The 27,951-nt window shown below is 33.0% G+C and overlaps 6 protein-coding genes across 7 annotated transcripts; 3 read left to right on the plus strand and 3 right to left on the minus strand.

Moving 5' to 3' along the window:
* Nucleotides 1–20: 20 nt before the first annotated feature.
* Nucleotides 21–1,813, minus strand: RpL12 (ribosomal protein L12). The gene is made up of 4 exons (XM_088203444.1): nucleotides 1,684–1,813; nucleotides 1,527–1,600; nucleotides 340–520; nucleotides 21–257 (listed from the first exon to the last, which is right to left on the minus strand). Exons 1-4 carry the CDS (start codon nucleotides 1,718–1,720, stop codon nucleotides 55–57), a joined length of 495 nt encoding a protein of 164 aa, XP_088059570.1. The 5' UTR covers nucleotides 1,721–1,813; the 3' UTR covers nucleotides 21–54.
* A 1,785-nt stretch (nucleotides 1,814–3,598) lies between these two features.
* TSG101 (tumor susceptibility gene 101) lies at nucleotides 3,599–5,048 on the plus strand. The gene has a single exon (XM_088203443.1). It carries the CDS (start codon nucleotides 3,708–3,710, stop codon nucleotides 4,932–4,934), a length of 1,227 nt encoding a protein of 408 aa, XP_088059569.1. The 5' UTR covers nucleotides 3,599–3,707; the 3' UTR covers nucleotides 4,935–5,048.
* A 2,563-nt stretch (nucleotides 5,049–7,611) lies between these two features.
* SerRS (Seryl-tRNA synthetase) lies at nucleotides 7,612–10,490 on the minus strand. The gene is made up of 8 exons (XM_088203464.1): nucleotides 10,076–10,490; nucleotides 9,450–9,666; nucleotides 9,217–9,377; nucleotides 8,976–9,157; nucleotides 8,813–8,903; nucleotides 8,485–8,741; nucleotides 8,252–8,378; nucleotides 7,612–8,180 (listed from the first exon to the last, which is right to left on the minus strand). Exons 1-8 carry the CDS (start codon nucleotides 10,415–10,417, stop codon nucleotides 8,037–8,039), a joined length of 1,521 nt encoding a protein of 506 aa, XP_088059590.1. The 5' UTR covers nucleotides 10,418–10,490; the 3' UTR covers nucleotides 7,612–8,036.
* A 1,192-nt stretch (nucleotides 10,491–11,682) lies between these two features.
* Afg3l2 (AFG3 like matrix AAA peptidase subunit 2) lies at nucleotides 11,683–16,773 on the plus strand. Its single transcript, XM_088203201.1, has 13 exons — nucleotides 11,683–11,969; nucleotides 12,060–12,337; nucleotides 13,338–13,475; nucleotides 13,552–13,648; nucleotides 13,718–14,016; nucleotides 14,093–14,211; nucleotides 14,268–14,474; nucleotides 14,548–14,741; nucleotides 14,810–15,023; nucleotides 15,729–15,876; nucleotides 15,945–16,089; nucleotides 16,152–16,295; nucleotides 16,360–16,773. The coding sequence occupies exons 1-13, from the start codon at nucleotides 11,910–11,912 to the stop codon at nucleotides 16,618–16,620; spliced, it is 2,304 nt and encodes a 767-aa protein (XP_088059327.1). The 5' UTR covers nucleotides 11,683–11,909; the 3' UTR covers nucleotides 16,621–16,773.
* Nucleotides 16,774–18,015: 1,242 nt separating this feature from the next.
* LOC148226307 (UDP-glucosyltransferase 2-like) lies at nucleotides 18,016–27,884 on the minus strand. 2 transcript variants are annotated; one of them, XM_088203268.1, is made up of 9 exons: nucleotides 27,775–27,884; nucleotides 27,476–27,644; nucleotides 20,414–20,492; nucleotides 20,155–20,347; nucleotides 19,637–19,831; nucleotides 19,031–19,235; nucleotides 18,732–18,951; nucleotides 18,448–18,667; nucleotides 18,016–18,367 (listed from the first exon to the last, which is right to left on the minus strand). In XM_088203268.1, exons 2-9 carry the CDS (start codon nucleotides 27,641–27,643, stop codon nucleotides 18,097–18,099), a joined length of 1,551 nt encoding a protein of 516 aa, XP_088059394.1. In that variant the 5' UTR covers nucleotide 27,644; nucleotides 27,775–27,884; the 3' UTR covers nucleotides 18,016–18,096. The 2 variants fall into 2 exon arrangements, with proteins under 2 accessions (XP_088059394.1, XP_088059395.1); XM_088203269.1 differs by lacking the exon at nucleotides 27,476–27,644 and having other exon boundaries at nucleotides 27,775–27,852.
* On the plus strand, nucleotides 24,218–25,939 carry LOC148226308 (UDP-glycosyltransferase UGT5-like). Its single transcript, XM_088204564.1, has 5 exons — nucleotides 24,218–24,247; nucleotides 24,318–24,539; nucleotides 24,606–24,825; nucleotides 24,894–25,110; nucleotides 25,168–25,939. Exons 1-5 carry the CDS (start codon nucleotides 24,218–24,220, stop codon nucleotides 25,433–25,435), a joined length of 957 nt encoding a protein of 318 aa, XP_088060690.1. The 3' UTR covers nucleotides 25,436–25,939.
* Nucleotides 27,885–27,951: the final 67 nt, after the last annotated feature.

Genomic DNA, 27,951 nt, shown 5'->3' on the forward strand with positions numbered 1-27,951 from the left:
ACAAGCAAAATAAAACACGATTGTAACTTAAATTTCTTTAATTAAAAAAATATCTTATTCATCGACGGTGACAGTTCCCTCGTTAATTTCGTCAATTACATCATGAGGGGGTTTGCTGTCGATGGTGCATCCGACTGATTGACATGTTCCAAGAACTTCCTTGACTGTTCCAGACAGCTGTCTCGCCATTGAACGCGCCCTGACGGTCTTAGCGATGCTTACAACTTCATCGAAAGACAAATTGCCATTGTGTTTGACTAAAATTAAATAAAAACACGTTTTCAATAAATCAGGAAATAAAATAATTATTATTAAACAAATGTTGTATATAATACTCACTGTTCTTTTGCTTCTTCCTATCGCGTGGAGGTTCCTTCAACGCTTTAATGATTAAGGAGGCAGCCGAAGGTACCACTGAAATAGTGGCTTGTCGGTTTTGAATGGTAAGTTTGACTGTAATCTTCAAACCTTTCCAGTCACCGGTTGCTTTTGAGATGTCATCACCGACTTTTTTGGGAGACTGAAAAATAAATATACAAAATCAATACGTAATTCGAAGAAATGCCAAAGAAGAAATATTATAATTGACAATCATTACACCAGAAATCCCTCAGGAATTCCTACCAAATAAAAGTAAAGAAATCAACAATTCTGTACAATAGTCCACTAAAATTAATAATAAACTACATCATTATTTATTTAGTTTTTTAAATCTTTACTGATGTTCTTCTAATGCATTACAACACAATTAAAAAGTACTTGGTAAGTTGTGAGACACCATACTATAAATCAGTGACTTATATTTCGTTAATTGTAAACTATTATTATAACTTGCAATTACTAGATGTCATTATTCACGTCCTAGCTCGAATTTATTTAATTATTAATTATGATATTCATCAGCATGAAAATCTAATTTGTGATCGATTAGAATTATTTAACCCAAATATTTCATTTTCAAGACCTTTCATTGACATTGTAGGCAGGATAAGAAGACTTCTGTTAGCATTATTTGTCCATATAATCATCTTATCAACTATAAATGCACTCATAATACATAAAAAAATTTAACTACAACACTTACTAATCAAAATTATACATCATTTCAATTGTGATGAAGTAATATTTGCCGTTTCAGATCATTTTAAGAAGTGAAATTAAAAGTATATTATATAGTACAGAAAAAGTTAATTTACAATTCATCTAAAATATGTATTGAAATTATATGATAATATGAATAACAAACATTACTATCAGAATTAATAGGTTAAATATTAAAAGGTGGATACTTTCGACAATCTAACTTAATTTGTTAATCTCTTGCAAGCATTTTGTGTTACTCTTATAATGACACTTCACTAGTCGCATCTCTCACGATCGACATCCATTAAATCTTATCTTGGGTTTTGATACACAACTCGTGCGTCAATAAACAAGATCAAAATGTATGAGATTTCCGCAGGCACATTTATCACAAGTCAGAGTTGATAATAGGTTAGGATAAACATAAATGAAATGTCACTAACCAAACCGAGCGGACCGATCTTGGGGGCCAAGGAGGAGGTGGCGCCGACTTCTCCGCCGACGCATCGCAAGAACACTGCAAAGGCAACCGAGCAAAAGTTAACCTCAAAATGCGGTGGCATGACATATAGGTGCCGGAGGGCGAGCGACGCTTCTTACCGACTTTCACCTCATTGGGATCGAACTTTGGTGGCATCTTTGTGAAGGATCGGACGACGTAAGGCGCCGATTAAGCCGGATGAAGTTCGCTAGGGACACTTGGCGGCTACGAACATCAGCCGAAAGGAGTGTTGCTAGTAGTCGGTTTTCAAACGCGGCTTTTCGATATGTCAATATTTTAGGGAAAAATATTTTAAATTGCAACTAAAATATAAATTATTTACTTATATTTACTTATTTCTTTATTAATTATGTATGGATAAAAATTAATTATTTACACACTTATTTTTAAATTCTTTAAATATATATAATATAATGTAATATATAATATTGCAAATTAAAGCAATATGTTTAATTATTTTATAAGTTATTTTATTTTTTTCAACTCCAGCATTTCCACATACAAAAGAGTCGACAATACGCAGAATATACAATAATCTTTTTTGCAAGGGCAATTTATCAGTTCGAAAAAATTCGATAGTTAAAAATATCGACAAAATTATGCATACTTACCCAGTGCTGTAAATCACCCATCGTTAAGCATATTCTATTTGACGAATTGGTTCGACCTAAATTTACAAAAATTTTCACAAGAATTTTACATTTATTACAATATTACACTTCAAACTTTTATTTATGTATACGACACATTAATGAATTGCATAAGTGATAATATTAAAGAAGTTGTAGATAATTTAAATATTGAATTAAGTATAATAGAAATATAGTTAAAAAAGTAATGTACTTAAACTATATGAAAATAAAAGTAAATGTATATTTATTAACTATAAAAATATGTTTAATAATAATATCAAAATAGTTATAGATAACTCTATTGTATCAATTTCTAGTTTATAATATAAAATATTTAGGAGTAATTGTAGATACAAAATTAAATTTTAAGGAACATTGTAATTACATATTAAAAAAAATAGTAGAAAAATAGATATATTATACAGGATGAAAAATATGTTAAGTATAAATACAAAAAAAAATATAATAGTATCATATTAACCCATTCTACGTATTGTGCGACAATATTAGATATGTTAAATAAATTAGATAAACAAATGTTGCAAAAATTATAAAATTGGGCAATGAGAGTAGTCTTAATAAAAAATAGGTTTATGAGAGCATTTATAGAATAAAGAATCTTAAATACATCTCGTGCTAGGTACGGTAGACTTATCGATCTTTTGTTTTTCCCCACCCACAAAATATTTTGGCTAAACAACGAAAAGCATTCAGCAGAGCAGTGGCTTAATTGCTTGCTTTTTAATTGAAATTCTCGAGTTTAAATTTTATATGGTTCAAAGATTGATATATAGTAAACTCCCCCCCCCCCCCTCTTCCCATAACACAGTAAATTAGGGACATGCTATTTAAGTGTGTGTAGTTGGGGGACTAGAAAATACTCATGCAAGATATCCTCCCTTTGGCTCGCTAACATATAAAGTAACGGTCATGCAAATAGTGGCGAGAGGGAGTGAGAGATAAGGACATGCGGTCCACGTGTTCTTGTCTCTCATTCACTCTCGTCACTTAACACGTGAGCGATCGAGAGGGAAAGTATGAGAGATAAGAGCATGTTGACCGCGCGTTCTTATCTCTAGAAAAATTGCCATTATTAATGCTTCGATATAATGCGAGAAACATTTAACGAATTAATATAGGCAAAAAAATTGTGGTAATAAGCAACTGATTTATGTAGCATTAAAAAATTGGCAAAGGGAAATCTAAAAGTGCAGTCATATGGTTTTATTACGTGACGTTATCATTGATTAATAATTAATTATTTATTTTTATATGCCTTACTAATATATATTTAGATTTAAATATCAGGTATATATTTATTTATTTATATATTGAATTAATTTTTAAATAAAATGTAATATTATTTTGACGACTCATTCGAGCTTGTATATTTTGCGACTGGCAACGTCTGTCAGACGGTATCTATTAAAAATAATTTGTGGGTGGTGTATCGTCCGTGCGCGAGGAATTCAAACATTCTCGGTCCGAAAATGTCCGATGAGGGAAAACTGAAACACGGCCTTAATAAATACAAAAACCCGGATGTCGCGAAACGGGAGATACTCAACGTTATCCAGCACTACAAAGGTCTCAACTTTGTGTTTGACAGTTTCATTTTCAATGACGGTTCCTGCATGGACTTGGTGAATTTGAGCGGCACTATTCCCGTCGTGTACAGAGGGAGCACTTATAACATACCGGTTTGCATATGGTTGATGGACACGCACCCCACTCACGCTCCATTATGTTTCGTCAAACCGACCTCGGACATGTCAATCAAAGTATCTAAATACGTCGACAATAATGGAAAAGTCTATTTGCCGATACTGCACGACTGGGCTTCCGGCAAGTCCAACTTGATCTCGCTCATCAGAACGATGATCGTGGCGTTCGGCGAGATACCGCCTGTTTATGCCAAACCACCCAACGAACCGCCTGCTGTCAAATACCCGTATCCCACTCAATCGTTCATACCTCAACCGGACGCGTCCGGTTCTAGTTATATGCCGTATCCGATGCAACCGTCTTTCTATCCCCCGCCTCAAAGACTCCCGTATCCGTCTAATCCTTATCCGCCGAATGCAGACGCTCAAAGGTTACCGTATCCTTCTAATCCCTATCCCGAATTTCCAGCCGATCCTTCGAGACTGCCATATCCGATGAATCCGACGATGCCGACCGTCGGCAATGACCAAAACAGCACCGGTCTGACCATCGAAGAGAAGCACATCAAAGCTTCGTTGTACTCGGCCATCGAAGATAAAATAAGACGGCGTATGCGCGAGCAATACTTTCAAAATCAAGCCGAATTAGACACGTTGAAAAGGACGCAACAGGAACTGACCGACGGCCAAGTGCAATTAAACGAAATTCTCAATAGATTAAAAAAGGAGAGCAATGAGCTAGACAAAAATATAGGAATATTGAAGGAGAAAGAACAAGAGTTGGAGCAGAGCATAGATAAACTATCCGAACAAGACAGCATCGATCCGGACGATGCCGTCACCACGACTACCCCGTTGTATAATCAATTGTTAAACGCGTTCGCCGAAGAAGCTACTACGGAGGACGCTATATATTACATGGGCGAAGCTCTGCGCACCGGAGTGATAGATTTGGACGCCTTCTTAAAGCAAGTAAGAGCTCTTTCGCGCAAACAGTTTACGTTGCGTGCTTTGATGCAGAAATGTCGTCAAAAGGCTGGCCTCGCATGCTGAATTAATTTTTATATAATATGAAAATTTAAAAGATATACCTATATATAACGCTTATATTGAACACTGTATTATTGACATTGTTATTTAAAAATATATATATATATATTCATATTCTACGAGTTTTTCATTTTTATTCTCATATGAAGTACAATAATATATACATTTACATACCTATTATTTATTTACATGCGATGTATAATGCGTATTTTTACTAGTGAAGTACAAATACATTTTCACCAGTAAATATATATTTCTAATAGCGAAAATATAATTTAACTAATAGGCGCTAATATGGTACGTTAAAATGTCTATGAAACTCATTTTGCCAGTTGCAGGGCTTCGAATCAGAAAAAACATTATTTTTGTAGGAACGAAAACCAGAGCTGAACTGAAAAAAAAGATTGGTTTATTTCATTAATATTTAACATCAGAGATTTTTCCTGTAAAACCAGATAAAATTTAAAAATGTATGAATATTTATTAATAGTGTTGCAATCCGAGGGGTGAACATTGAGATGCACATGCGCGTGCTTTCGCGCCCTCGTCGGGACTCACGCGCAGATCAGCAGTAAGGGCCCATCAGTCGCCACGCTCGGGTGCAGCGCTATCGCTCCTCAGAAATAGACGCCCGCTAACTGAATTAGCGTGTTTTCATGTTTAAAGGCTCTGATGTAACGGCCTCACACAGGCTCACGTAACAATATCTTATTACAATCGATTGAATATTTTTCTCTTTGAGTCCTGTTAATATTAAAATTTAATAACTTTCCTTAAAAAATTTACCTTTTCTTAAACCGTGTGAGTGATGTTCCGTGTGAGTAATATTCTTATGAGCAATTGCCTTGTGTGAAGTTTCCCTGTGACCAATGTTGGAGCAATAGTCCGTTCACCCCTACTTATACAGATGTGGACATTGAATAACTAATCATGTACAAAAAAAATACATATCCTCATTTATACAAAATTGTTTTTTTATTTTAATTAGTCTGACAGCCCTGATACCAATAAAATCACAGGTTAAAAAACGTAAGCATAGCAAACTAGCCTATACCCTTATGATAGTTTTCAAATTTGCCAAGTCCTCACAAGTACATTTCAAAATTGATTATATCCTTATGGTGTAGATCAAAATTGAACAACTTCAAAACAAAAACGAATTTTTCTTTTGAACGCAAAGAATAAATATTATTATATTTTTAATTTAGATTGTGTAAAATATTATTAACAGTAATAATGAATTATCTTTGCAATATTAAAATTAAATCAACGAAAATATTGAATATCTCGAAATGAAAATTAGCACATTTGATATTCACCGAAACATTTGCTTCATTTGATTCTCACTTATTGTAATTCGTAATATTGTTATAAAAAGTCTAAATATGAAGTCTTAATATTTCACTGCTGATTTTATTGCTTTTGAGGTTGATTCTAAACTGGGACCCTCTTGAATTTAGCCAGAAAAATGCATGTCATCTTATGAAATACTTTGAATCTTAATGAAATGGAAATATTGAAAAGACGACCACTGACTGGCCAACTTTTGCCTCCCCTGGAAAGCTGAAATGAAGTCCCAGTCTAAGATTAGAGAATACATTCTTAAATGGACCGTAAACAAAGGCCATTCGGTGTATGTACAAATTTAAATTTCATCAAGAACTTCTACCATATACTTCCGAATTGAGACACACGAGAGTTTATCCAAACTCGCACAAGCGGTGCAACGACCGAAACTTAGAAGACAGAAGAAGCTGCTTCCCACTTCGCACCAACTTTGTCCAGTTACAAATTCCGAAATCCAGAGTTCAACCCGATCCTCGGAGACCATATGTAATTACACAAATTGTTTCGAATTTAATAATAATTTATGATATCACAACACTGCCTTTTATAAAAACAAATGCGTGGCCGCTAACTTTGCACAGTTGGTTATGAAATTTATTCAGTTTAGGTTAAGAGATGTGTGCCATTCTATCACCCCTTGAATTCAAAGTGCTGCAAAGTATCTGGCAGTCATCCATACGTCAACTAGTGATACTTACCTTGCACACTTAAGGTGTGTTAATCCATAACTGATAACCAGATTTTGAAAATATCAAAGGATACTAAAAATAAGGCCATTATTCAGTGGCGTAGCTATGGGGGGGCGGAGGGGGCGGGCCGCCCCGGGCGGCACATGCTTGGAGGCGGCATATTCGCGATGGGATCGTCTACTGTGGTTCTTATTGGTTACTTATATACATTTACGAATAACAAGAGCTTAATAATAACCAATTTATTATTTTAAGAAATGCTGATTTTGTGACCCTACAAAAAATATATGGGGGGGGCGGCAATTTTAAGGATCGCCCTGGGCGGCACATGCCCTAGCTACGCCACTGCCATTATTGCTATGGGAGCTAAACAAAAAGGTTATTTAGATTTTTTTTGTTCAAGGGCTATATCGGAAATTTTTGTCCGAGGACGAAAAAGGATCGATTGCCGCAGGAGCTAAATATAAAGGCCATTTCCGAATATTTTTTGAGGAAAAATTGCTATGGGAGCTAAATAACAACTAAATTATGTAAAATTATGAATCTGGTAATAGATTGCAAAGTAAAATGATGTATATTACACTTACTGAATGTCCATTTTTAAGATATTAGGAATTACATTCATTTAAATAAATTAAAATGCATTTGAGACCAACTTATTTTATTTAATGTATTTATCAGCATTCAAAATTAAAATAAGGTGTTATTATTTCATCTTACATTAAAGCAAAATAGATGAAAACCTATTATCAAGTTTTATGCACAACCATATTATTCAAGTGATAATGACAATTATTGTATGCTATATTTCAATATTTTATGATTAATATATGGTAAAACACCAATCGAGCCAGAAATTGATAAATAATTTGGAACATTACTTGTTTACTTACTAAGCATTCATTATTTGGAAATATTTTGGTGTTCTTAATTTTGATAATTGTTTATTCATCAGCAAAGCACTTATTTCATTTTATTGAAGAAATATATATAATTTATGCAATAAATTACATATATGTATATAAAAGTAATAATAAATAAAGCATCAATCTTTAAAATGCATATAATCTCAAGCATCGGTTTTTTTCGCCATGCCTTCTTTCTGCTTCTTAGTCTTTTTCGAATTAACTTCCTGTTCAATCGGTGCTGGTTTCACAAACGGAATAAGTTCCCTGTATTTCAAAGGCATCCATTGCTTCAAAGCGTCTGGTACCTATATATGAATAAAAAAAATTATCACTTACATTTTAATATGAGTAATATAATAATTTCTTAAAAATTTACCTTAATTCCCTCTTCAGTTTGATTAATTTCGAGGATAGCACAAATAACGCGAGTCGTAGCACACATTGTGGCATTGAGCATATGTACATAATCGGTAGCAGCATTCATCTTCTTAGTTTGTCCATATCTATAATAATAATATCAGATAAATATGTATACAAGTAACTTATGAAATTTAAACAAACACAGATGTTTTAACACTATTATTGAATTGAACGTAATAGAGAACTAACCGGACTTGGAGTCGTCTAGCTTGATAATCCAAGCAATTGCTGCAAGAAACTAATTCTCTAAAAGCTCCCGATCCTGGGAACCACGCCTCGAGATCCAACTTCTTAGAAGCCGCATGATTCAAAGCGCCCGATACAATATTAACTATCCTATACGGAATTCCGAGAACTTGACAGAACTGCTCGGCGTTGTCGATCATTTCGATCATCATCTCCCATGATGCGTTATCGTGCGGCGAAGTCAAAACAAATTGTTCCACCTAAAATTGTAAATATGAGGAATAAGCTTCAGTCTTCAATTGGCTATGATAATTTTTACAAAATAACAGACTTTCTCAAATTGATGAACTCGGAATATTCCTCTCGTATCTCTACCGTGAGAGCCGACTTCTTGTCTGAAGCAAGTGGACAAACCGGCATATCTAAAAAAATATTTGATTAAAATTTACGAGCAACTGAATCAACATTTCATAAGCAAAACAAACATCGCATACTTAATGGGGAGAGAAGATTCTGGCAACCACTCGTCACGATGGTAAGCAGCTATCGGCTGCTCGGATGTTGCGATCAGATATTTTTCATCCACGCCGCCTTCTTCAGCTTTTTCTGAACCTTTCCCAATCACTTTATACAACTCATCGTCGAATTGAGAGAGTTGAGCTACTTCTTGCATTATCTATACCACAATTAAGACATTATACACTAATCTCAAAAGTATATGATTAGATTGAATACCTCTTTACGCATAAAGAACGGTGTGTACAATGGCGTGTAATCCTTTTCCAATAATCTTTGTAGAGCGAGTTGAATTAACGATTGTTCTAAAAAGACAGCAGCTCCTTTTAGATAATAACCGCGACCGCCAGACACCATTGCTCCTCGTTCACCGTCCATTCCTATATTTTATAATAAAATGAATCACTCTCACACATTTATATGCAAACACTGAATGTTTAATTTACACTTACCATCGATCATATGAATCAGATCGACGTGAGAATATTTTTGTTTCAACGTACAGTCTCCGAATGTTCTTTCAACCTTATTTTCATCTTCGTTATCGGACACTGGTACACTTTCGTGCAGATGATTTCCAACTTCACGCAACGCTTCATTCCTTTTAGATTCTTCGACTAATAGATCTTTGTCGTTTTGAACGATAGCATCATCTATAAAAGATCTGATCTGAAATAATTAATTTATCGTTAATCAAATTTTAAAATTTATAACATAACCCCCCCCCCTCTCTCTTAAACTTAAATAGATCATAATCCTAAAAAGGCTGTATTTTGTTTAGATTATTACTAATGATTGTTTTCATACATATAAAAATAAGCCTTCGTTAAAAGTAAGTGATTATTAATATGCAGATATTGCATCATACAGCATAAAATACTGCATTGCATCATTTTACATAATGGATCACTGAAGTTTGTGTACTAAAGCTATTCTGATGATTATTATCATACATATTAAAAAAATATCAAAGCATCTTAAATTACACACAATTAGAAAATGGATAAACTGACGATATAGCAAATAAGTTACGTTTACATATTCTTATAAGCATCTCATTAGAATATATAATATATACCTGCTTGATCTGTTCGACCGAGAACGGCTTGAGATCTTCCACCGTGAGATTCTCTAACTTTTGACTAAGATCGTCGAGCGCAGAGGCGTCCGGAGCCGCAGCTTCGGTTTGATTCTTGTCCTGTCTCTGCTTTTTCATACGGTCGCCCACTTCGCGACTGCACAAGTTTTTGAGTCTGTTCCAATGGTCGGCTTTGTGACGGAGTTGTCTCCAGCGCAGGTCGTGAGCGGCCACGGCATCCACCAGCGCCACGTCTTTGAAGCGCCGTTGCTGGTTGGCGCGCACGGCCGCCAGAGAGCCTTCGCTCTTATCCTCGCGAAATAGTTCCAGATCTAGCACCATCTTACTGAAGAAACAGCAGCACACGTGGAACAAATCGACACCGGCTCACCAGTGTTACCACCTCTGAACGATTGACGTTTAAGTCGATGTTGCCAATAAGCGTAAAAGTGATCGACGATGTCATTAATCTTAAATATAACCTTTAACCGCTAGGTATGACACGGTCAGGAATATAAATCCGGTCTTAACAGATTGTAAGTTGTAAAAATACAACATATAAAATATTTTTTAAAACAGTCATCTAGAATAGGGTTTGGCAAACTTTTTTTAGAAAGGGCCAGATTGTAAAAATTTTAGGCTCGGTGAGCCAGGTAGCAAACTGGAAAATATTTATGTATTGTACATGAGTAATTCTATCAAAAAACTGGGTTCAATATCATACATACTTTTATTAGGAAGTAATATTTATACAATTCTTAAACAATACAAAAAATATCACTTATATTAGTATAAAATAAAAAAATACCGTTACGTTACAGCGCGTAATTTGACTTGTTTTTAATTGATTCATGTAAAAAACAATATTTAGCCCGCGGGCCATATTTGGCCCACGGGCTGTAGTTTGCTGACCCCTGATCTAGAACAGTGGTGTCCAACCGAAATGGTTTAAGGGCCAAAACCTAAATTATTTATTTTTTATAACTGACATTACATGGTTCATATTAAATATTGGGCACATAAATTTTCAAGGTGCAAAAAACAATGACAAATAAAATTTTTCGAAGATTTCGAGTTTTTTGTTATGGCATCTCTATACTTAAGAATTAATTAAACAGCTTTAATAATATTGCCGATCATTGAAGCTGCACCATCTGTGTTGATTCCAGTTAGATTTGTTGATTTTAGTCAATGGTCATGCATGACTTTTATGATGGCTTCTTTTATATTTTTTCCGGTAGTTGTATCTTTCAAACTCACATCGAGAAAATCTTCAGTCACATTAATTTCACTATCCACGCCTCGAATAAAAATATTTGAACGAATCGATATGGTGGTGAAAAGTAACATTGGCAAGTAATTGGTAAACTTATAATAAAAAAAGTAATTTTTATACATACCAAAGCAATGATGTTTGTTGGTGTCAAAAAAATAAAAAAGTTTGCCCTTTATATTTTACAAGCTTCGTATAATATCCAAAAATTAGTTAAACTGGTTTCTTTCCACCGATGACAAAAGTATACAAAATATTATTTTATATTCTTATTTATTTGCTATTTTACGTATACGGTGTAATTTATGGGCAACATTTACGTTCTTAAGTCTACGTCTATTTAAGAAGCTATTTTCATAGTGACACTTCTAATTTGTTGGTTATATTGTGTAAGCGAGGGGCTCGTCTCAAAAAGCCGGAAAAATATAAAGCGTTTATATAAGTCTGATTTCCTGGCGAACGCGAAGTCGGTCATGCAAACGACACAATCTCTCAGAATAGTTAACATTCAGTAAAAGTTCCGAAATATATTATTCGAAACATTTAAGAAGGAACTCCGAAATGGCTCATCGTTTAGCGGCTGCTCGCCTCACCAAGGCGATCACTGCCGACTTGCTCAGGGTAATTGGACAAAATATTAATTTATAAACTCATGACATCCTGTCACTTATGTGTTGCAATACGTGCTAAATTTAATTACTACCTTTTCAGATCAGATCTAAAGGGACTTGGTCGAGAGTTAACACGATCGAGAGCGTTTTAAATCAGTGGCGATTGTTCTGCGAAAACCCCAAAGGTTTCGAAAAGTATTTCAAGCCCAAAGATGGTAAAAATAATAAAGCGGCAGAGCAGAGCGCGTCCGAAACTGCGAAACCGCCACCACCTCCGCCCCCCTCGCAATCGCCGCCTAAACAGAGAACTATGCCACCTTCTAGAAATTCACCCCCCGATCCTTTCAACATGGGGATGTTTAGTTCGAATCAAAAGAGGTTAATACTGAATTATTACTAAAAACTCTGCACAACAATATTGCACTTTTTTACAACAAATTTTTACGTTAATTTATACTTGTGATAAAATATTTAATAATCATGTTTAATTACATTTTTATGATTGACTATTATATATATTAAATTAATGTAAAACTGTTTTTTAAACTGGTTTGTAAAAAGAAAAAACTCAAATTTTATGTACAAAAATTGCATAATTTTTTTTTATTCGGCCACTTTTTGTCCGACTCGCAGAAGATTTATTCAGATATGTAAAAAATCCATTAACGATAAACACAAATTCCTATACATTTCGAGATTTTATGTCAAATCAATTTTCCCCACTGAAATGAATTGAATTGCAATTAATCTATTTCAATATGGAAAATTGAAATGATAGATACATTCTACCTAAATTAATAGTAAAGCTTATTTTTTTGTTCGTATGCCGAGTCAAATAAAAAAAAATTGCTTCAGTAAGTCAAGTCATTCGTAAGTTGAGGTTCCACTGTACCAATTAGAATATTTCCTCATTCAGTTCGCCATTCATATACAATTTTCAATCAGGCCCGTTTATTATAATATAAAGTCACTGACTTAAATAATACCAAATACAAACAACAGAAGTTTTTCTTCGATTTATGCTGACACTTTCTAGCGTTTTACCTTAAACTGATGTTAATGCAGATATTTTCATTAAAAACATGTTTAACAAGAACCAAAATTACAGTTTTGAAAATATTTCTGATTTCGTTTCTTCTAACGTGGATGTTCTATTTTACCTTGATCGGTTAATTTGTTGTGCTATAAATGAGCTCAAAATGTATTACGTATTATAGTATATAAAATTTCGTCAAAGCAAATGTTCAAAAACAATTTGCAAAAAATTCTGACAATTTATAAAAAATATTTTTTTTTTTAAATTTGCATGAAATTTACCTATAAATTTTAAATATGTCAAATGTTATATAATGCTTATGTAAATATAAATTAATTTCAGGAGTGGCAGTAGCGGAGGCGGTGGTGAAAAGGAAAAATGGATGATATTTGGAGCAATTGGAACAGTTGCAATACTTTGGGTCGTAGCTTCTATAGAAATGAGATATAAAGAAGTCAATTGGAAAGAGTTTTGTAATTTGTAAGAGCGTTATAATTTAAAACTTATATAATGTACTTTTTGTTGTACTCTATTTATATCAAAACCTATATTACAGATACTTGAGAAAATCAATTGTTGAAAGATTGGAAGTGATTAATAAAAAATGGGTACGGATTCATTTAGCACCCGGCAGCAACATGGAACACGGAACAGTAATTATTCTTGTATTTATAAATAATATATTATTGATAATATTCATAGAGTAATATTTAATGTTTCAGAAAATATTGTGGTTTAATATTGGAAGCGTAGACACGTTTGAGAGGAACTTGGAAAATGTTCAACTCGAAATGGAAGTTGATCCGGCCAATTACGTACCTGTTATATATCGTTCGGAACTTGAAGCTTCAAACTTCAGCGGATTACTGCCTACTATATTGGCCGTCGGCTTTCTCATATACATGATGAGACGCTCTTCCGAACTCATGTCCGGTGGCGGTAAAGGAGGCGGACTATTCGGAGGCGTGATGAACTCGACCGCTAAACTTATCAATCCGTCAGAAATCGGAGTCAAGTTCAAGTGTGTTATCGATTTATTTTTTGCATGATAAAGATCATAATTTATTTATTATTTTTTTTCTTTTAAATGATTTTAGAGATGTCGCTGGATGTGAAGAAGCGAAGATTGAAATTATGGAATTCGTGAACTTCCTTAAAAATCCACAACAGTATATCAACTTAGGAGCTAAGATTCCTAAAGGAGCTATGTTGACAGGTTAGCTGTATGATTAATTTAATTTAAATTTTATGATAAGTATTTTTTATATATAGGACCGCCTGGAACGGGTAAAACATTATTGGCGAAAGCGACCGCCGGTGAAGCTAACGTGCCATTTATCAGCGTATCAGGATCGGAGTTCTTGGAAATGTTTGTAGGCGTTGGACCTTCGAGGGTGCGTGACATGTTCAAGATGGCTAGAAAACATGCTCCTTGTATTCTTTTCATTGATGAGATTGATGCTGTTGGGCGAAAACGAGGTTTCTTATTTTAAATTTAATATATTTTATAAAATAAACTTTAGTTTTGTAAACTAAATAGATTTAATTTAAGGTGGAAGAGGATTTGGTGGACATTCTGAGCAAGAAAATACTTTAAATCAACTGCTCGTCGAAATGGACGGCTTCAATACGACTACGAATGTTGTAATTCTGGCTGCAACGAATCGAGTCGATATTTTGGATAGTGCTTTACTTAGACCGGGTCGGTTTGATAGACAAATTTTCGTTCCAGCACCTGACATCAAAGTAAATATATTTTATTGTATCAGTAGTGTTTTTCGCAAGTATTTTATATAGTAAATGATTGATTATAGGGAAGAGCGTCAATATTCAAAGTGCATTTAGGTCCACTGAAGACAGCGATAGATAAAATGGACTTGGCTAGGAAAATGGCAGCACTCACTCCAGGCTTTACAGGAGCTGATATAGCAAATGTATGTAACGAAGCAGCTCTCATTGCGGCAAGAGACTTACACACTGATATTAAGATGAAGAGTTTCGAACAAGCTATCGAGAGAGTCGTAGCAGGTATATATACTGATCAGAATCTAACAGTTGACATATTGAGCTCAGACAGTGAATTATCTAAAACCTTAGGCTTACCTATTTAGTTCAAAATCTAGTCCTCTTCTGAGATTTTTTGTAAAATTTACCATTTGAATTTTATCCACTTCAAACAATAAATGGCTGATCCCTCATATATTTTTTATATGACCACCTAGTTAATCTCACTAAGGGTTTACCTTCAATTTATGTTTCTTACAGGTTTTTTATTATCTCTCCTTTAATTGCTTTATCCGTTATCGGACATAGGCACATCTTGTTTACTACAAGAATTGATATTTTTCAGGATGACGCATCACTTGACTGAAGTAAGAGTTTTCTTATTTTTATTGTTTGTTATTCTCGATCTTTTTTCATCTGCGACATCACTTCCACATCTTTCACTTTGTCCATTCAACTGGTACGGAGCATACGTCTGTAAAGCCACATTTCGAATGCTTATAGACGAGTGTTTACACTTTACTCCGTATGGAAAGACAAAAAGCAATAACATAACATTATCATTTATAAAAGTGAACTCAAGTTATGCCCGCATAGAACCTCATTCATTCGGGTGAATGCTTTCCTAGTTTTCTCGATCCAACATATTGTCTAGTGTGTATCCCAAATATATATATTTCAATGCTAGAACTTTGTACTTGGTAATAATGTAACTGTTTTTTTGTAAAGGAATGGAGAAGAAGTCTAACGTTCTGCAGCCTGAAGAAAAACGCACAGTCGCATATCACGAAGCTGGTCATGCAGTAGCAGGATGGTTCTTGCAACACGCAGATCCTCTATTAAAAGTATCTATCATTCCCAGAGGCAAAGGCTTAGGGTAATTGATTTAATTTATCATTTTTAAGTGTAGATATCTCAAAAAAAATTAATCAATATTTTTTTTAGATACGCTCAATATTTACCTAAAGAGCAATATTTATATACTAAAGAACAATTGTTTGATAGAATGTGTATGACTTTGGGAGGTAGAGTTAGTGAAGAAATTTTCTTTAAAAAAATCACAACAGGTGCACAAGATGATTTGAAAAAGGTATTTGAAAACGCATATTCTTTTGAAAATTCAACATTCTTAATAAATTCATGTTTTCGTAGATTACTCAAATTGCTTATTCACAAATTGTACATTATGGTATGAATGAAAATGTCGGTAACGTTTCGTTTGATATGCCACAACCGGGAGATATGGTTATAGACAAGCCATATTCAGAGAAGACAGCCGAAATGATTGATGTGGAGGTAATTATTTATCGATTTTACGTCTGGGTATGTGATATTTGAATGTTTTTATTGTTGTTTTCAGGTTAGAAAATTAATCAAAAGTGCACATACTCACACTACAGAACTTCTCACTTCGCAAAAGGAAAACATAATTAAAGTGGCCGAACGTTTATTGGAAAAGGAAATTCTCGCCAGAGATGACATGATTGAGTTATTAGGACCAAGGCCGTTCCCAGAGAAGTCCAGTTACGAAGAGTTTGTCGAAGGAACCGGATCCTTCGAAGAAGATACGACATTGCCCGAGGGACTGAAAGATTGGAATCAAGAAAAAAAGACTACATAAGTATTCGCTTTAAAATGTAGCTTTATTCGAGTCGTGAAAACATCACATTTACGAATGTGTCTTATAGATTTTTTTGTAAAGATTGTTATACTTATTTAACTTTTCCTATGTATGTAAGAAAAAAGTAGTTTTAATAAAATTTAATTTGTTGAACACAATTCTATAATTCCTATCCTTTTGATATCATAATTAAATACAATAATCTTTTGGATCCAGGTGTAGCACATGAAGTTTGTAGTGTATGCAATTATAAATATTTTAGTACTGGTGTGAAACTTAGCAAAATTTATTTATCATTTTTTTATATTGATAATACATAATTTATTGGACAATTTTTTTTATAAAATACAACTATATTCGAGCAGTTCATACATATTTAGTGTTAGATAAATATTATCTAAATTGAATTATGTATTAGGAAAAGTAGTGTTGATCTCTTCCCTTTCTTACCCTAAGAGAATTTTGATTTAAAGTTCTGATGTCACAATAGGATTTTTTTACTAATTCTCTATTGGTTTATAGATGAAAAAACTCCAATAAATTACTCAAAAGCTTCAGTACATTTGCAGAATATTATAAACAGTTCTTCTGTAAAGCATTTTATGTTCTTCTAGAATTGTGCTTTAATAATATTTTATAATTTATTGTTATTTAAAATATAAATATACACTTTATGTAATAGTTCATAAAACATTTATAGAATTCTGGCTTAGGTATTTTTAATATAAATTAATCAAAAGTTTATTGCTGATTATTGTGATTAAATACATAAATTGAAATATTTTTTACATAAAATGGTCTCTTCCTTAGTAATTTTTTTGATGAACTATTTATTATATTATTCAATTAGTTGTAAATAGTTTTAGGAAAAAATGCAATGTCTATACCAAAAAATAATAGCAAAATAATGTTAATTTGTTGTTATACTTATTTTCTATTGAATATTTATATAATACACATATTATGTAAGGACTAGATTTTTCAATTCCTTTATTAATTTATTTTTTGAACTTTTTCAATATTATGTTTTCAATTTCAATGGTGATATTACCTTAAAACAACCATTACGCTTAAAAAATATTGTATATATTTAATTACATGTAATTATTAATTAACTTTGATTAATTTCCATATCAGGCTTCTTCTTTTATTCATTTATCACTTATCAGATTACATTGTATGTCTATTTTATATGCGGCATCGTAAAATTCTTCTATAGATTTTCTCATTAAAATTGTTATAAATGTTTTTTTATACGATTTTCGAAGCTTATGAAGAGAAGGGATGAATTGATGGCTTTAAAATTTATGTGTAATTTCTAAAAGTTCTAACCAATGGTTATTTTTGAAACGTCCACAAAAGTAACAAGCTTAGACTTAAATAAATCATAAACTATTTTTTTTAGATCTCCAAATAATATTTATTAAAAAAAAAACATATTGCTATTTAACTCTGACATATTTGACATATTGGTATTTAACTCTGTTTGACTTTCTTTAGACCAACCATTTTTTTGTAAAACATTCTGCAACAAAACATTATTAAATATAATATTATTGAAACTGGAACGAGTATAACCAAAGCTACATCCAACAATAATTGTGAATATTGTGATAAACGCGGAGGAGCTAGATGTTTGGCGCCTTTTGTTCTTATTACATGTTCTACTTGAAAGCCTAAAAGATCTCTAGGTTTGACAGGTCTATCATGATATAATTTATGGACCCTTTTACTATTTTCTGCATATCTAAAATAATATAAACATATATGTATGTAGTATACATATATTTATATATAGATTACAACATATTTGGAAATACAACTTACTTTTTATTAGTTAATGCTTCGTTAAGAGCCCATTTAAACGATTCTTCTGTAACGTTTTCAAAGTCTAATGAAAATCCATATCCATTTTCAATGATTGTTGCCATATTATGATATTGATCTCCAAAGATTGGTATTGTTAGTAACGGTACACCATAATGCACTGCCTCGGTGCAACTTAAAAGACCTCCGTGCGTTATGAATAATTTCACATTGGGATGATCTATCAAAATAATTTTATTACATTCATTTTAAAAATCATTTTAAAGCAATTTTAGTTTCATTACTCAAAATTCCAGTTTGCGGCAACCATTTCCGAATCAAAACATTATCGGGTTTGTTGGGTAGATCTTCTTCAAACTTCCACAATACAGTTTCATTAATCGACGAAAGTCCTTTTAATATTGCATCTATAGTTTTACTTTTCATTTCACTGCTTTTGAGATTGCTTCCCATACTGAAGAACACAACGCCGTTTTTAGCTGTATCCATAATATGTTTTAAATCCTATACATTTTAAATATTATTACAATGAGCTGCTTCGTGTTAATATATTGTTAATTTGTTTAATTCATTATTTACTTACTTCAGGAAGTTTTTCTGGTTCGCCAACATGATAACCTCCTATTTCTATTATATTTGGTAAAAATGGCCTCACAACTCCAAATGATGGATGTGAATTCATTAAAGTCATTGATATTGTATATTTCAATTGATTATAGGGTACTTGCTCAGATTCTTTTGAAAAATATTTATTATAAAGCATTTCCTGTACAGGATCAATCAAATACCTAAAAAATAATATTTATTTTATATACACACATAGTACATATATGTATATGAATGGTTATGGATAGATTTAAATGTATTCGCCATAAGCATGATAGTCGTTTTTTAAATAGCTCTATATCTTTAAAAAGCAGTCAGAATTATTGTTCTGAAAATGGCTCTCCTTTAAGCCTTCTCTAAGATTAAATTTAAACTTTTGAAACAGATATCAATCATTAGAAGTTAAAAATATAGTGTTTCTCTGATACTACATTCGTTAACAACGAATCATCTCAATAGTTGCAGAATGAAGAAGCTCGTCGCTAATTATGCTTTTTCTGGTATGTATATTTTATAAGATACTAAGCCGGATGCTAATATATTAGATCTAATAGATTGTACTAAAAATATGATTATTACTTACCATCCAAATAAATCTTGTAACGAAGTTGCTACCGTGTTAATTGTACGTTGCCAAATATTCATATTAGAAGAATATGCCAGGAAAAGATTCGGCACTGTCGCTAGAGATGTTGGGTTGTCTATCATCTTATTAAGCCAATACATCATGTTCATTGGCGACAATATAATTGTTGGACAATTGTAATGGACCCCAAACCTGAAAATGTACTTGATAGATGTTAATCGTAGCGTTGATATTCAGAAGCGAGAATTATTTAATACATAAAAAAACTAGAATTTCACTGTTAAGCTTTTCCTTTCAAGTGCGACCTAGACCCTGGTGGGAGTCTTATCAGGGCATTGAAGGACCAGCGAAGCACTTGCTTTCTACATGTTTTAATAAGAAATAGCGTACGTGCTTAACAAATACCAACGGTATTAAAACAATGACTATTTTTAAATATAGTAAATAAAATCTTAGTTTTCTTTAGTAAAATAACAAATTAGAAAGAAACGAGTATTGTAAATTAAATTATTTACCCAAGTAAATTTTCGTTCATTATATATTCCAAAATATAAGCATCAAATTTTTCAGTATCGTCGCTTAAAAGTTTTTGCACTTGAACGTTTTTGAAAACTGCATCAGACATTAACGTCATAAAAACGTTTAAAAACGCTAATTTTTGGTTGGAAGACATTCCAGACAAATGGAATCCACTGAAATTTGATTTTTCTGAAAAGTAGATAAACGAAAATCAATTTAATAAGAATATCTTAATAATTATTATTTTGCTCATACCTTTAGCTTCTGATATCTCATGAACGACAATTTCCCGATATTTTGGCTTTTCACTTGGAAATGGTCCGATGAGGGTGACCTATTTTGTTAATAATGCACAACTTTTTTAATAAATAAACTTAAATTCTGTAGATCAGCGCTGTTCAAGGTATGTTATTCCGTAGGCCATTTTTTTATTTTGTGAACATTTCAGGAGCCATGTAAAAGGGCATGTAATTAAAAAATCAGTTATTGCTGTATAAGCTGCGAATAATGGAAAAAGAAACAGCACCCAATCTTAGAAGTTTCTATAAATTATTCACAAAAAATCAAAAAACAAAATCCTTCCAACAACGTCTTAATGCCTGCAAAAATAAGGAAGGAAAAATCTTTATAGAGAAAGACGAAATCATAGGGAGATGGCACAAGTTCTTCGAAAATCTACCATGTCCTGCAGAGGAGCAACATTGATGACCCCCACAATTAAAGAAGTAAGATAAGTAAGATTCATATGAAAAGCTTGAAAAATTTCAAAGCACCAGGGGTAGACAAAATTACTGAAGAGCAAAGTATGGAGGTGATGTTCTTGTTACAATAATACATAAAGTTATATGTAACGTTTGGAAAAACGAAATAATACCTGAAGACTGGATGGTGGCAAATACTGTACCTATATGGAAAAAGGGGGATAAACTAAATTTAAATAACTATAGAGGGATCTCACTACTGAACATCACATTCAAAGTATTCTCAAACATCATATATAGAAGGCTAGAAAAATATGTCAATGAAAATATCAGTGTGGATTCCGAGCAAACAGCTCTATGAGACAGACACTTAAAAAGTCTACGAATATAATATAACACTGTAACACCTACTCATAAACTTTAAGCAGAATTTTGATAGCATTTATAGAAAAAAATGTTATATGTTCTGAAAATACTAGGAATGCCAGATAAATTAGTGAGATAAGTTGAAACAACAAATTTTGAATTAATTTTTGCTCAGTTTGTGAACCATGTTAGTTTTTTTCATTTTTTAAATGAAAATTGCGACCCCTCTTATAATATGGAGCCTGGGTGCATTGCTTTAATAATGGGGACCCCTTAAAATGGTATGTAACTCTTTACAAGTTGTTAGTCTGACTGAAATATTTTAGCAGGTAGTTTTAGGCGTAATTTTGAAAACTTAACAAAAGAATTCGTCGTTTTTTATTGCTCACTTGGGTTTTAAAATGGGATTACAGGTCTTATCGTTCAGTCTCACCTATGCGACCATTATGCTCAGTTCCGCGATTTCGGTTTTTATTTGCCGTTATATTTTTTTTATTCAATAATATATTTTGAATATTTATTAAACATTTAAAAATAAAGATAAAAGAATATCATTTTATTGCATTCGCTTGTTGCATATTATTGACTGAATATATCGGAAATTAGAAAACACATTAATTGTTCACGACACGCTGTTCAAAATGCTTTAAAACGAGTATCCAAGAAGATCGAATCTTGATTTGAAAAACGTCTTCAAAACTGGCTGCTGAAGTCTCTGCAAGCGGATGGCCATCCATTTATTCGCAGACGGTAAGAAGAAGGCTCAATGCTATGGGATTCAGATGTTGTAAAGTCCGACACAAACCGTTTCTTTCAGAAATAAATAAAACTCGAAGGTTATAGTGGGCCCGAAAACACCGAGATTGGACATCTGAAGATAGCACGAAAGTCGTTTGGTCCGACGAATCCAACTTTGAGGTAATTTTAAACTAATATTGGTTAATGTAAAAAAATTATTTGTATATATTTTATTTTTATATATATATTTTTGTGTATTTTAGTCATGAGTTTTCACTTCCTATAGCTATTATAGTTCGGAAAATGTTCTTTGCGAAAATAGACAGTAGTAATTATCAGGCGCATACGGTGAGATACATTCTCTTTCGCTCGCTCGCTTGTTAACTGACGATAAGGAGTGAGAGATAAGGGCATGCTTTACGTGCGTTCCGCACGCCCACTTCATAGAACTTTAAAATAAAATAAAACATAAAAATCGTTGCAATGGCCATGGTATTGGTTTTATCGGAAAGATAATTTTATGTCAATAATGCTTAAATAGCATTGGGTCATATGACTGGCTTCAAATAAAGCGGAATCTGAAAGTCCAATTTTAAATTACTTTTTCGAGCAATTAAAGCCGTATATCGGCAATAACGCGGCGAATGTTGGCTTCCAAGTCGTCCATCGTCTCTAGTTTATCGGCGTAGACTAGCGACTTCACATATTACCACAGAACACAATCCAAAGGTTTTAAATCACACGACCTTGGACGTTTGCATACGTGGGGGTTCTTTTTAAAATTCGCGCAATTTATCACAGTAACCACGACAATAATAAGGATGAACTTGACTAAATAATGTAACTGAACGGACCACACAATAGTTCTCATTATGTCCAAGGGAAAAATGAATAACAAATAAATAACAGGTTGTAATTACCCTCTGATGCAGAGAAAAAATATTTATTTGTTGTGTAACGGGCGTCAAAACAATATATCATCGGACGACAAAAATTACCAAAGAGCACACTGCACAATTCAACCTGCGAAAGATGTCCATCAAGCAAATGTAATTTTTTAGAGGCGTGGACATATTTCGTTTGATGAATAAACGTGTACAATAATTGGCTGAATGGTCGCTGCATGGTTATGATTCGCCAGAGAGTTTTCTTTAGCTATGATACATATTTCATAGCTAAATATCATAGCTAAGTATCATAGCTAAGAAAACTCTCTGGCGAATCATAACCATGCAGCGACCATTCAGCCAATTGTACACGTTTATTCATCAAACGAAATATGTCCATGGATTGTCTTCAAGGAACGGGGGCAGACGGTCAGAGACGGCCAGAGAGAGGCAGAGACTCCCAGAGACGAACAAAGCAGAGAAGCATGGACATCGCAACTACGGACATCGCATCACAACTACACGACCTCCGAGGACAATGCACCTAATATCTTCCTCCACTCACTTCCTCCACGAGTGAAGGTCAACTGATGTCAATCTAGTTATATTATTGTTTAAATTAACCTACAATAAAGTAAATAAAGATGCAAGTAACGTGTAAAATATTAGTGTTATTGAACATAATCATTTTAATATGTGGATCATCTGGATACAATGTATTGATGGTTTGTCCGGCACCATCTAAAAGTCATAATAATTTATGCAGAGGAGTTACGAGTATACTTCTCGAAAGAGGACATGAGGTTATTTTATAATACTTTCTTATTTATGTGTTATTTAAATATTTTCTTATACAACTATTTTGTGTATTTATTAGGTAACTTTCGTCAGTCCATTCCCTAATGAGAACTCTAACATGCGAGAGATAGGTTTACCAGAAGTGGTTGCAAACACACGTATTATACATTCGTAGCTATGAATATGTAATATAATATAAATATTTGTAATATAATAAATAATTGCTTTAATGCAGATAAACGAAATACCACTACATTTTCGCTAGCTGACAGATCGCCCATATTCTTACTGGGATTTTTGAATTTTTTCGTTGAAATGCAAGGCGAAGCATTACTAAGCAATAATGAAGTGCAACAACTATTCAACGACAAATCAGTTAAATATGACGCCTTCATTCTAGAGAATTTTATTAATGATTATCTTTTGGGTTTAGGCGTAAAATTTAAATGTCCTACGATTGTCCTTTCACCTCTTAATATGTGGCCATCTTTAACCATTTTAACCGATACTCCACCAGCCACAGCAACAGTGCCATTTCTTTTTACACGTTTTTCGACTAACATGAACTTATGGCAGAGAGTTATGAATACTCTTGCAACGTTAATCTTTGAAGTATTTAATTGGTAGGTATAACTATCTTGTTCTTTATTTTATTTATATGTTTTATAATCGAAAACTATTTTAAGGGCATTGCTCGAACCGAAGCAAGAGTTTTATTATAAAAAACAATTTCCAAAAGAGTCCCAAGAAGTTCCTTATAGTGACATAAAGAGTGTTATATCGACGACCTTAATAAACTCTCATCCTTCTGTAGGAGTAGTAAGACCACTTCTTCCAAATGCTATAGAAATTGGCGGATATCATATAACCGACCCTGATCTTCTACCAGAAGTATGTATCTATATTTCTATATAGTAATTAAAATATTTCTATAAACATTTTTGAATTCATTAACAGGATTTAAAAAACATAATAGACAATGCAAAAGAAGGCGTCGTCTTCTTCAGTATGGGAAGTTTTCTAAAGAGCAGCGAGATGAACGCAGAAGTAAAACAAACACTTTTGAAAGTTCTCGGATCTATTAAACAGACAGTTTTGTGGAAGTTTGAAGAAGACTTACCCGATAAGCCTAAAAATGTCATCATTAAGGAATGGATGCCTCAAACGGGAATTTTAGGTGATCTTATGAATGGTATTGTTTTATAAATAGATCATTTGTTACAATTGTATGTTATTTTTTTATAGCACATCCGAATGTAAAATTGTTCATATCTCATGGCGGTTTGCTGAGTATTACTGAAGCGACTCATTTTGGAGTGCCTCTCTTGATGATACCAGTGTACGGTGATCAGTATTTGAATGCAAAAGCTTCGATGGAACGAGGGCAAGGATTGTTCTTACCGTATCATGACATAACTGAATCTTTCGAAGCGATCCTTAAAGAGTTATTGACAAATAAAAAGTAAGTCAAACTAATTAATTTAATATAAGATAAATTATAATATTAATTTTTTTTTAGATACATGCAAACTTCGAAAGAATTAAGTTTATTGTACCACGATAGACCTATGAAACCACGCGATTTGGTAGGATTTCAGATAGAATATGTGATTCGAACGAAAGGCGCTAAACATCTATTGCCTCCTAGTCTTCCCAGATACTCGCAATATTTACTAGACGTTGCTCTCGTCATTATTATATCTATTTCGTTAATTATCATGTTATTGAAGGCTTGCTGTAGAAAAATGTGTTGTAAAAAGTCAAGCAATAAACTCAAAACTAATTAATTACTGTTACTATTTAATATATATATCATCGCAAATATTTGATTTTATATAAAGTTAAAGTGTATAATATCGTGAACATAATGTATGTATGTATAGATGTTTTTTACATGAACGTTATAATCGTACATAATGTATGAACTATCATGACATTATTTATGCATTATTTCACCCAAAAAATTATGTCGGTTAGATAAGAAAGCAGGCAATCAAATATGATTTAGAATTATGCTTCGACTAACTCGTAAAAATGATTGTGAATAAAATAACATATACTAATTATATTCTCTGCTAATATAAAACCTAGTATGAAGAGTTATGTAATTAAATTATACTTTTACTATTTGCTTCGAATAATTAATTACATAATAATAAACATATTATTAGTACTCGAATAATTTATTAAATAATTAAAACACATGTAAAACTAAATGCGTTTTAAAAATATGATATTTATTGCGATTTTAGAATGTCAACTATTTTGGAAAACAATGAAATTCGTATTCATAATATTGATTTTAAGATGTTACATATAAAACACTAACAGAAACCTTATAATAAAAGTTATTGAATAATAATTAATAATATTTAAGCAGTGCTATTCACACTCACGAGAAATTGTAGACTAATATTTTTTTAGTCTTAGCCTGATACCAGCGTGGATACTTTCATGTTTCCAAAAAGGAAAGCCATTCGAAAAAAGAGGTGAAAAACATTTTTAAGTTATTGTAATAAAGTACAAAATTTATTTGGCCGCGCAGCATAAAATTTTATGGAAAAAATAACATGTTGGGACCACCTACAATAGTTGTGTAATTACAACAATAGAGCAGCTGCGCCGTACCAATAGTGCCAAAGCAAAAGAATTTGCACTTAAACCGCTAGACCGTACTTTAACAATATCGCCGCTCCTTGAAGACAATCCATGGACATATTTCGTTTGATGAATAAACGTGTACAATTGGCTGAATGGTCGCTGCATGGTTATGATTCGCCAGAGAGTTTTCTTTAGCTATGATACTTAGCTATGATATTTAGCTATGAAATATGTATCATAGCTAAAGAAAACTCTCTGGCGAATCATAACCATGCAGCGACCATTCAGCCAATTATTGTACACGTTTATTCATCAAACGTAATATGTCCATGGATTGTCTTCAAGGAACAGGGGCAGACGGTCAGAGACGGCCAGAGAGAGGCAGAGACGCCCAGAGACGAACAAAGCAGAGAGGCATGGACATCGCAACTACGGACATCGCATCACAACTACACGACCTCCGAGGACAATGCACCTAATATCTTCCTCCACTCATTTCGTCACCAGCTACATCACCATCGTCAAGCCGAGAATTCACAGCATCCCACGATCAGACATTAAAAAGTGACGTGATTAGAAACCTTAAGCATATGTTGATGATGCGGCAATAACAAGTAAAAGTAAAAAGAGCAAAGTTAAAATTAGACATGGCGAAAAAGTAAAAAGTAGAATTAGACATGGCGAAAAAATAAAATATATTTCCCAGCAATATGGGCTGAAGATAAACCAGGACAAGGCGAAACTCATGATCAGTCTACGAGAGATCCAGCCAATACAGTATCTAAGTAGAAAAACACATATAGGGCGTGATTAGCTTCACCTATTTAAGATCTTTACTTAATACTGAACGAATAAATCAGAAAACGTATTCTACTTGGAAACAAATGTTACTATGCTTGCTCAAAGGTCCTGTGTTCGCGGATACTCAGCAAAAAAACGAAATTCACGAAATCCACCCCATCATTACCTATAGCAGTGAAACGTGGACAATCACACAAAGGGAAGAAAGGCAGCTCGGAGTCTTTAAAAGAAAAAAATAAGAACAATATTCGGTCCAACCAAAGAAGCATATGGTACATATAGAACAAAAATGAACCACGAGTTAGAAGCCCTCACAGAGCAAGAAATCATCGTACTTCTCTGCAAATCTCAAAGACTGCGATGGACTGGTCGCTAGTTGGATAGAACGTTATACATAGTTTTATTTATTATTCATATGTACTTACTTCATGTCCTCGTTCATGTAAAATATCAGTCACAGCTTTGCAAAGATTGCTATGACTTCTCGTAGGAGCTTGACACATCATCAAGATTTTGTAAGAGTTTGATACGGAACATAATGAAATCAAGATTATAAATACACATTTTATAATGCTTTCCATAGAAGTTGACATTCTGAAATCATGACATTTTTAATACGCATTAAATTTTACGCACTTTCATTATGTAACAACAATGAAGCTAATGATTAGCAAGTACTCGAATGAGTGATAAGCCAATATGATATTTTATTTCATAAATATACCTATATTGGATCACAAAATCTTTTATCTTTGCTTGTGTATTTCTTTCACAATAACTATAGTGAGCTAGCAGTAGTATAAGACTAAATTAAATTTGACTGCGTGCTTTCTTATCTCAAAAAATAAAAATAATAGTGAAGATCAACATTTATAGGTTTAAATACAGTATTTTAAAACAT

The sequence above is a fragment of the Plectrocnemia conspersa genome, unplaced genomic scaffold (genome assembly GCF_051122295.1).
Source record: "Plectrocnemia conspersa isolate PC_06_02 unplaced genomic scaffold, ASM5112229v1 ptg000014l, whole genome shotgun sequence".
Taxonomy (NCBI): domain Eukaryota; kingdom Metazoa; phylum Arthropoda; class Insecta; order Trichoptera; family Polycentropodidae; genus Plectrocnemia; species Plectrocnemia conspersa.

Bases quoted from the DNA above. Each gene is read 5' to 3' on its own strand.
- SerRS (XM_088203464.1), bottom strand. From the start codon at position 10,417: ATGGTGCTAGATCTGGAACTATTTCGCGAGGATAAGAGCGAAGGCTCT. The intron at 9,667-10,075 runs GTATATATTATA...TAATTATTTCAG, and splicing joins CGGTCGAACAGATCAAGCAG to ATCAGATCTTTTATAGATGA. The intron at 9,378-9,449 runs GTAAGTGTAAAT...TATAAAATATAG, and splicing joins TCTGATTCATATGATCGATG to GAATGGACGGTGAACGAGGA.
- Afg3l2 (XM_088203201.1), top strand. From the start codon at position 11,910: ATGGCTCATCGTTTAGCGGCTGCTCGCCTCACCAAGGCGATCACTGCC. The intron at 13,649-13,717 runs GTAATTATTCTT...TTAATGTTTCAG, and splicing joins GCAACATGGAACACGGAACA to AAAATATTGTGGTTTAATAT. The intron at 16,296-16,359 runs GTAATTATTTAT...TGTTGTTTTCAG, and splicing joins CCGAAATGATTGATGTGGAG to GTTAGAAAATTAATCAAAAG.
- LOC148226308 (XM_088204564.1), top strand. From the start codon at position 24,218: ATGGCAGAGAGTTATGAATACTCTTGCAAC. The intron at 24,248-24,317 runs GTTAATCTTTGA...TATGTTTTATAA, and splicing joins GTTATGAATACTCTTGCAAC to TCGAAAACTATTTTAAGGGC. The intron at 24,826-24,893 runs GTGATCTTATGA...ATTTTTTTATAG, and splicing joins GCCTCAAACGGGAATTTTAG to CACATCCGAATGTAAAATTG.
- LOC148226307 (XM_088203268.1), bottom strand. From the start codon at position 27,643: ATGTCAACTTCTATGGAAAGCATTATAAAATGTGTATTTATAATCTTG. The intron at 18,952-19,030 runs GTAAGTAAATAA...TAAAATGTATAG, and splicing joins AACCAGAAAAACTTCCTGAA to GATTTAAAACATATTATGGA. The intron at 18,368-18,447 runs GTAAGTTGTATT...ATATTATTTTAG, and splicing joins GAAGCATTAACTAATAAAAA to ATATGCAGAAAATAGTAAAA.
- TSG101 (XM_088203443.1), top strand. From the start codon at position 3,708: ATGTCCGATGAGGGAAAACTGAAACACGGCCTTAATAAATACAAAAAC.
- RpL12 (XM_088203444.1), bottom strand. From the start codon at position 1,720: ATGCCACCAAAGTTCGATCCCAATGAGGTGAAAGTCG. The intron at 521-1,526 runs GTTAGTGACATT...TTTATTTTTCAG, and splicing joins AGATCGGTCCGCTCGGTTTG to TCTCCCAAAAAAGTCGGTGA. The intron at 258-339 runs GTGAGTATTATA...ATTTAATTTTAG, and splicing joins TAGGAAGAAGCAAAAGAACA to TCAAACACAATGGCAATTTG.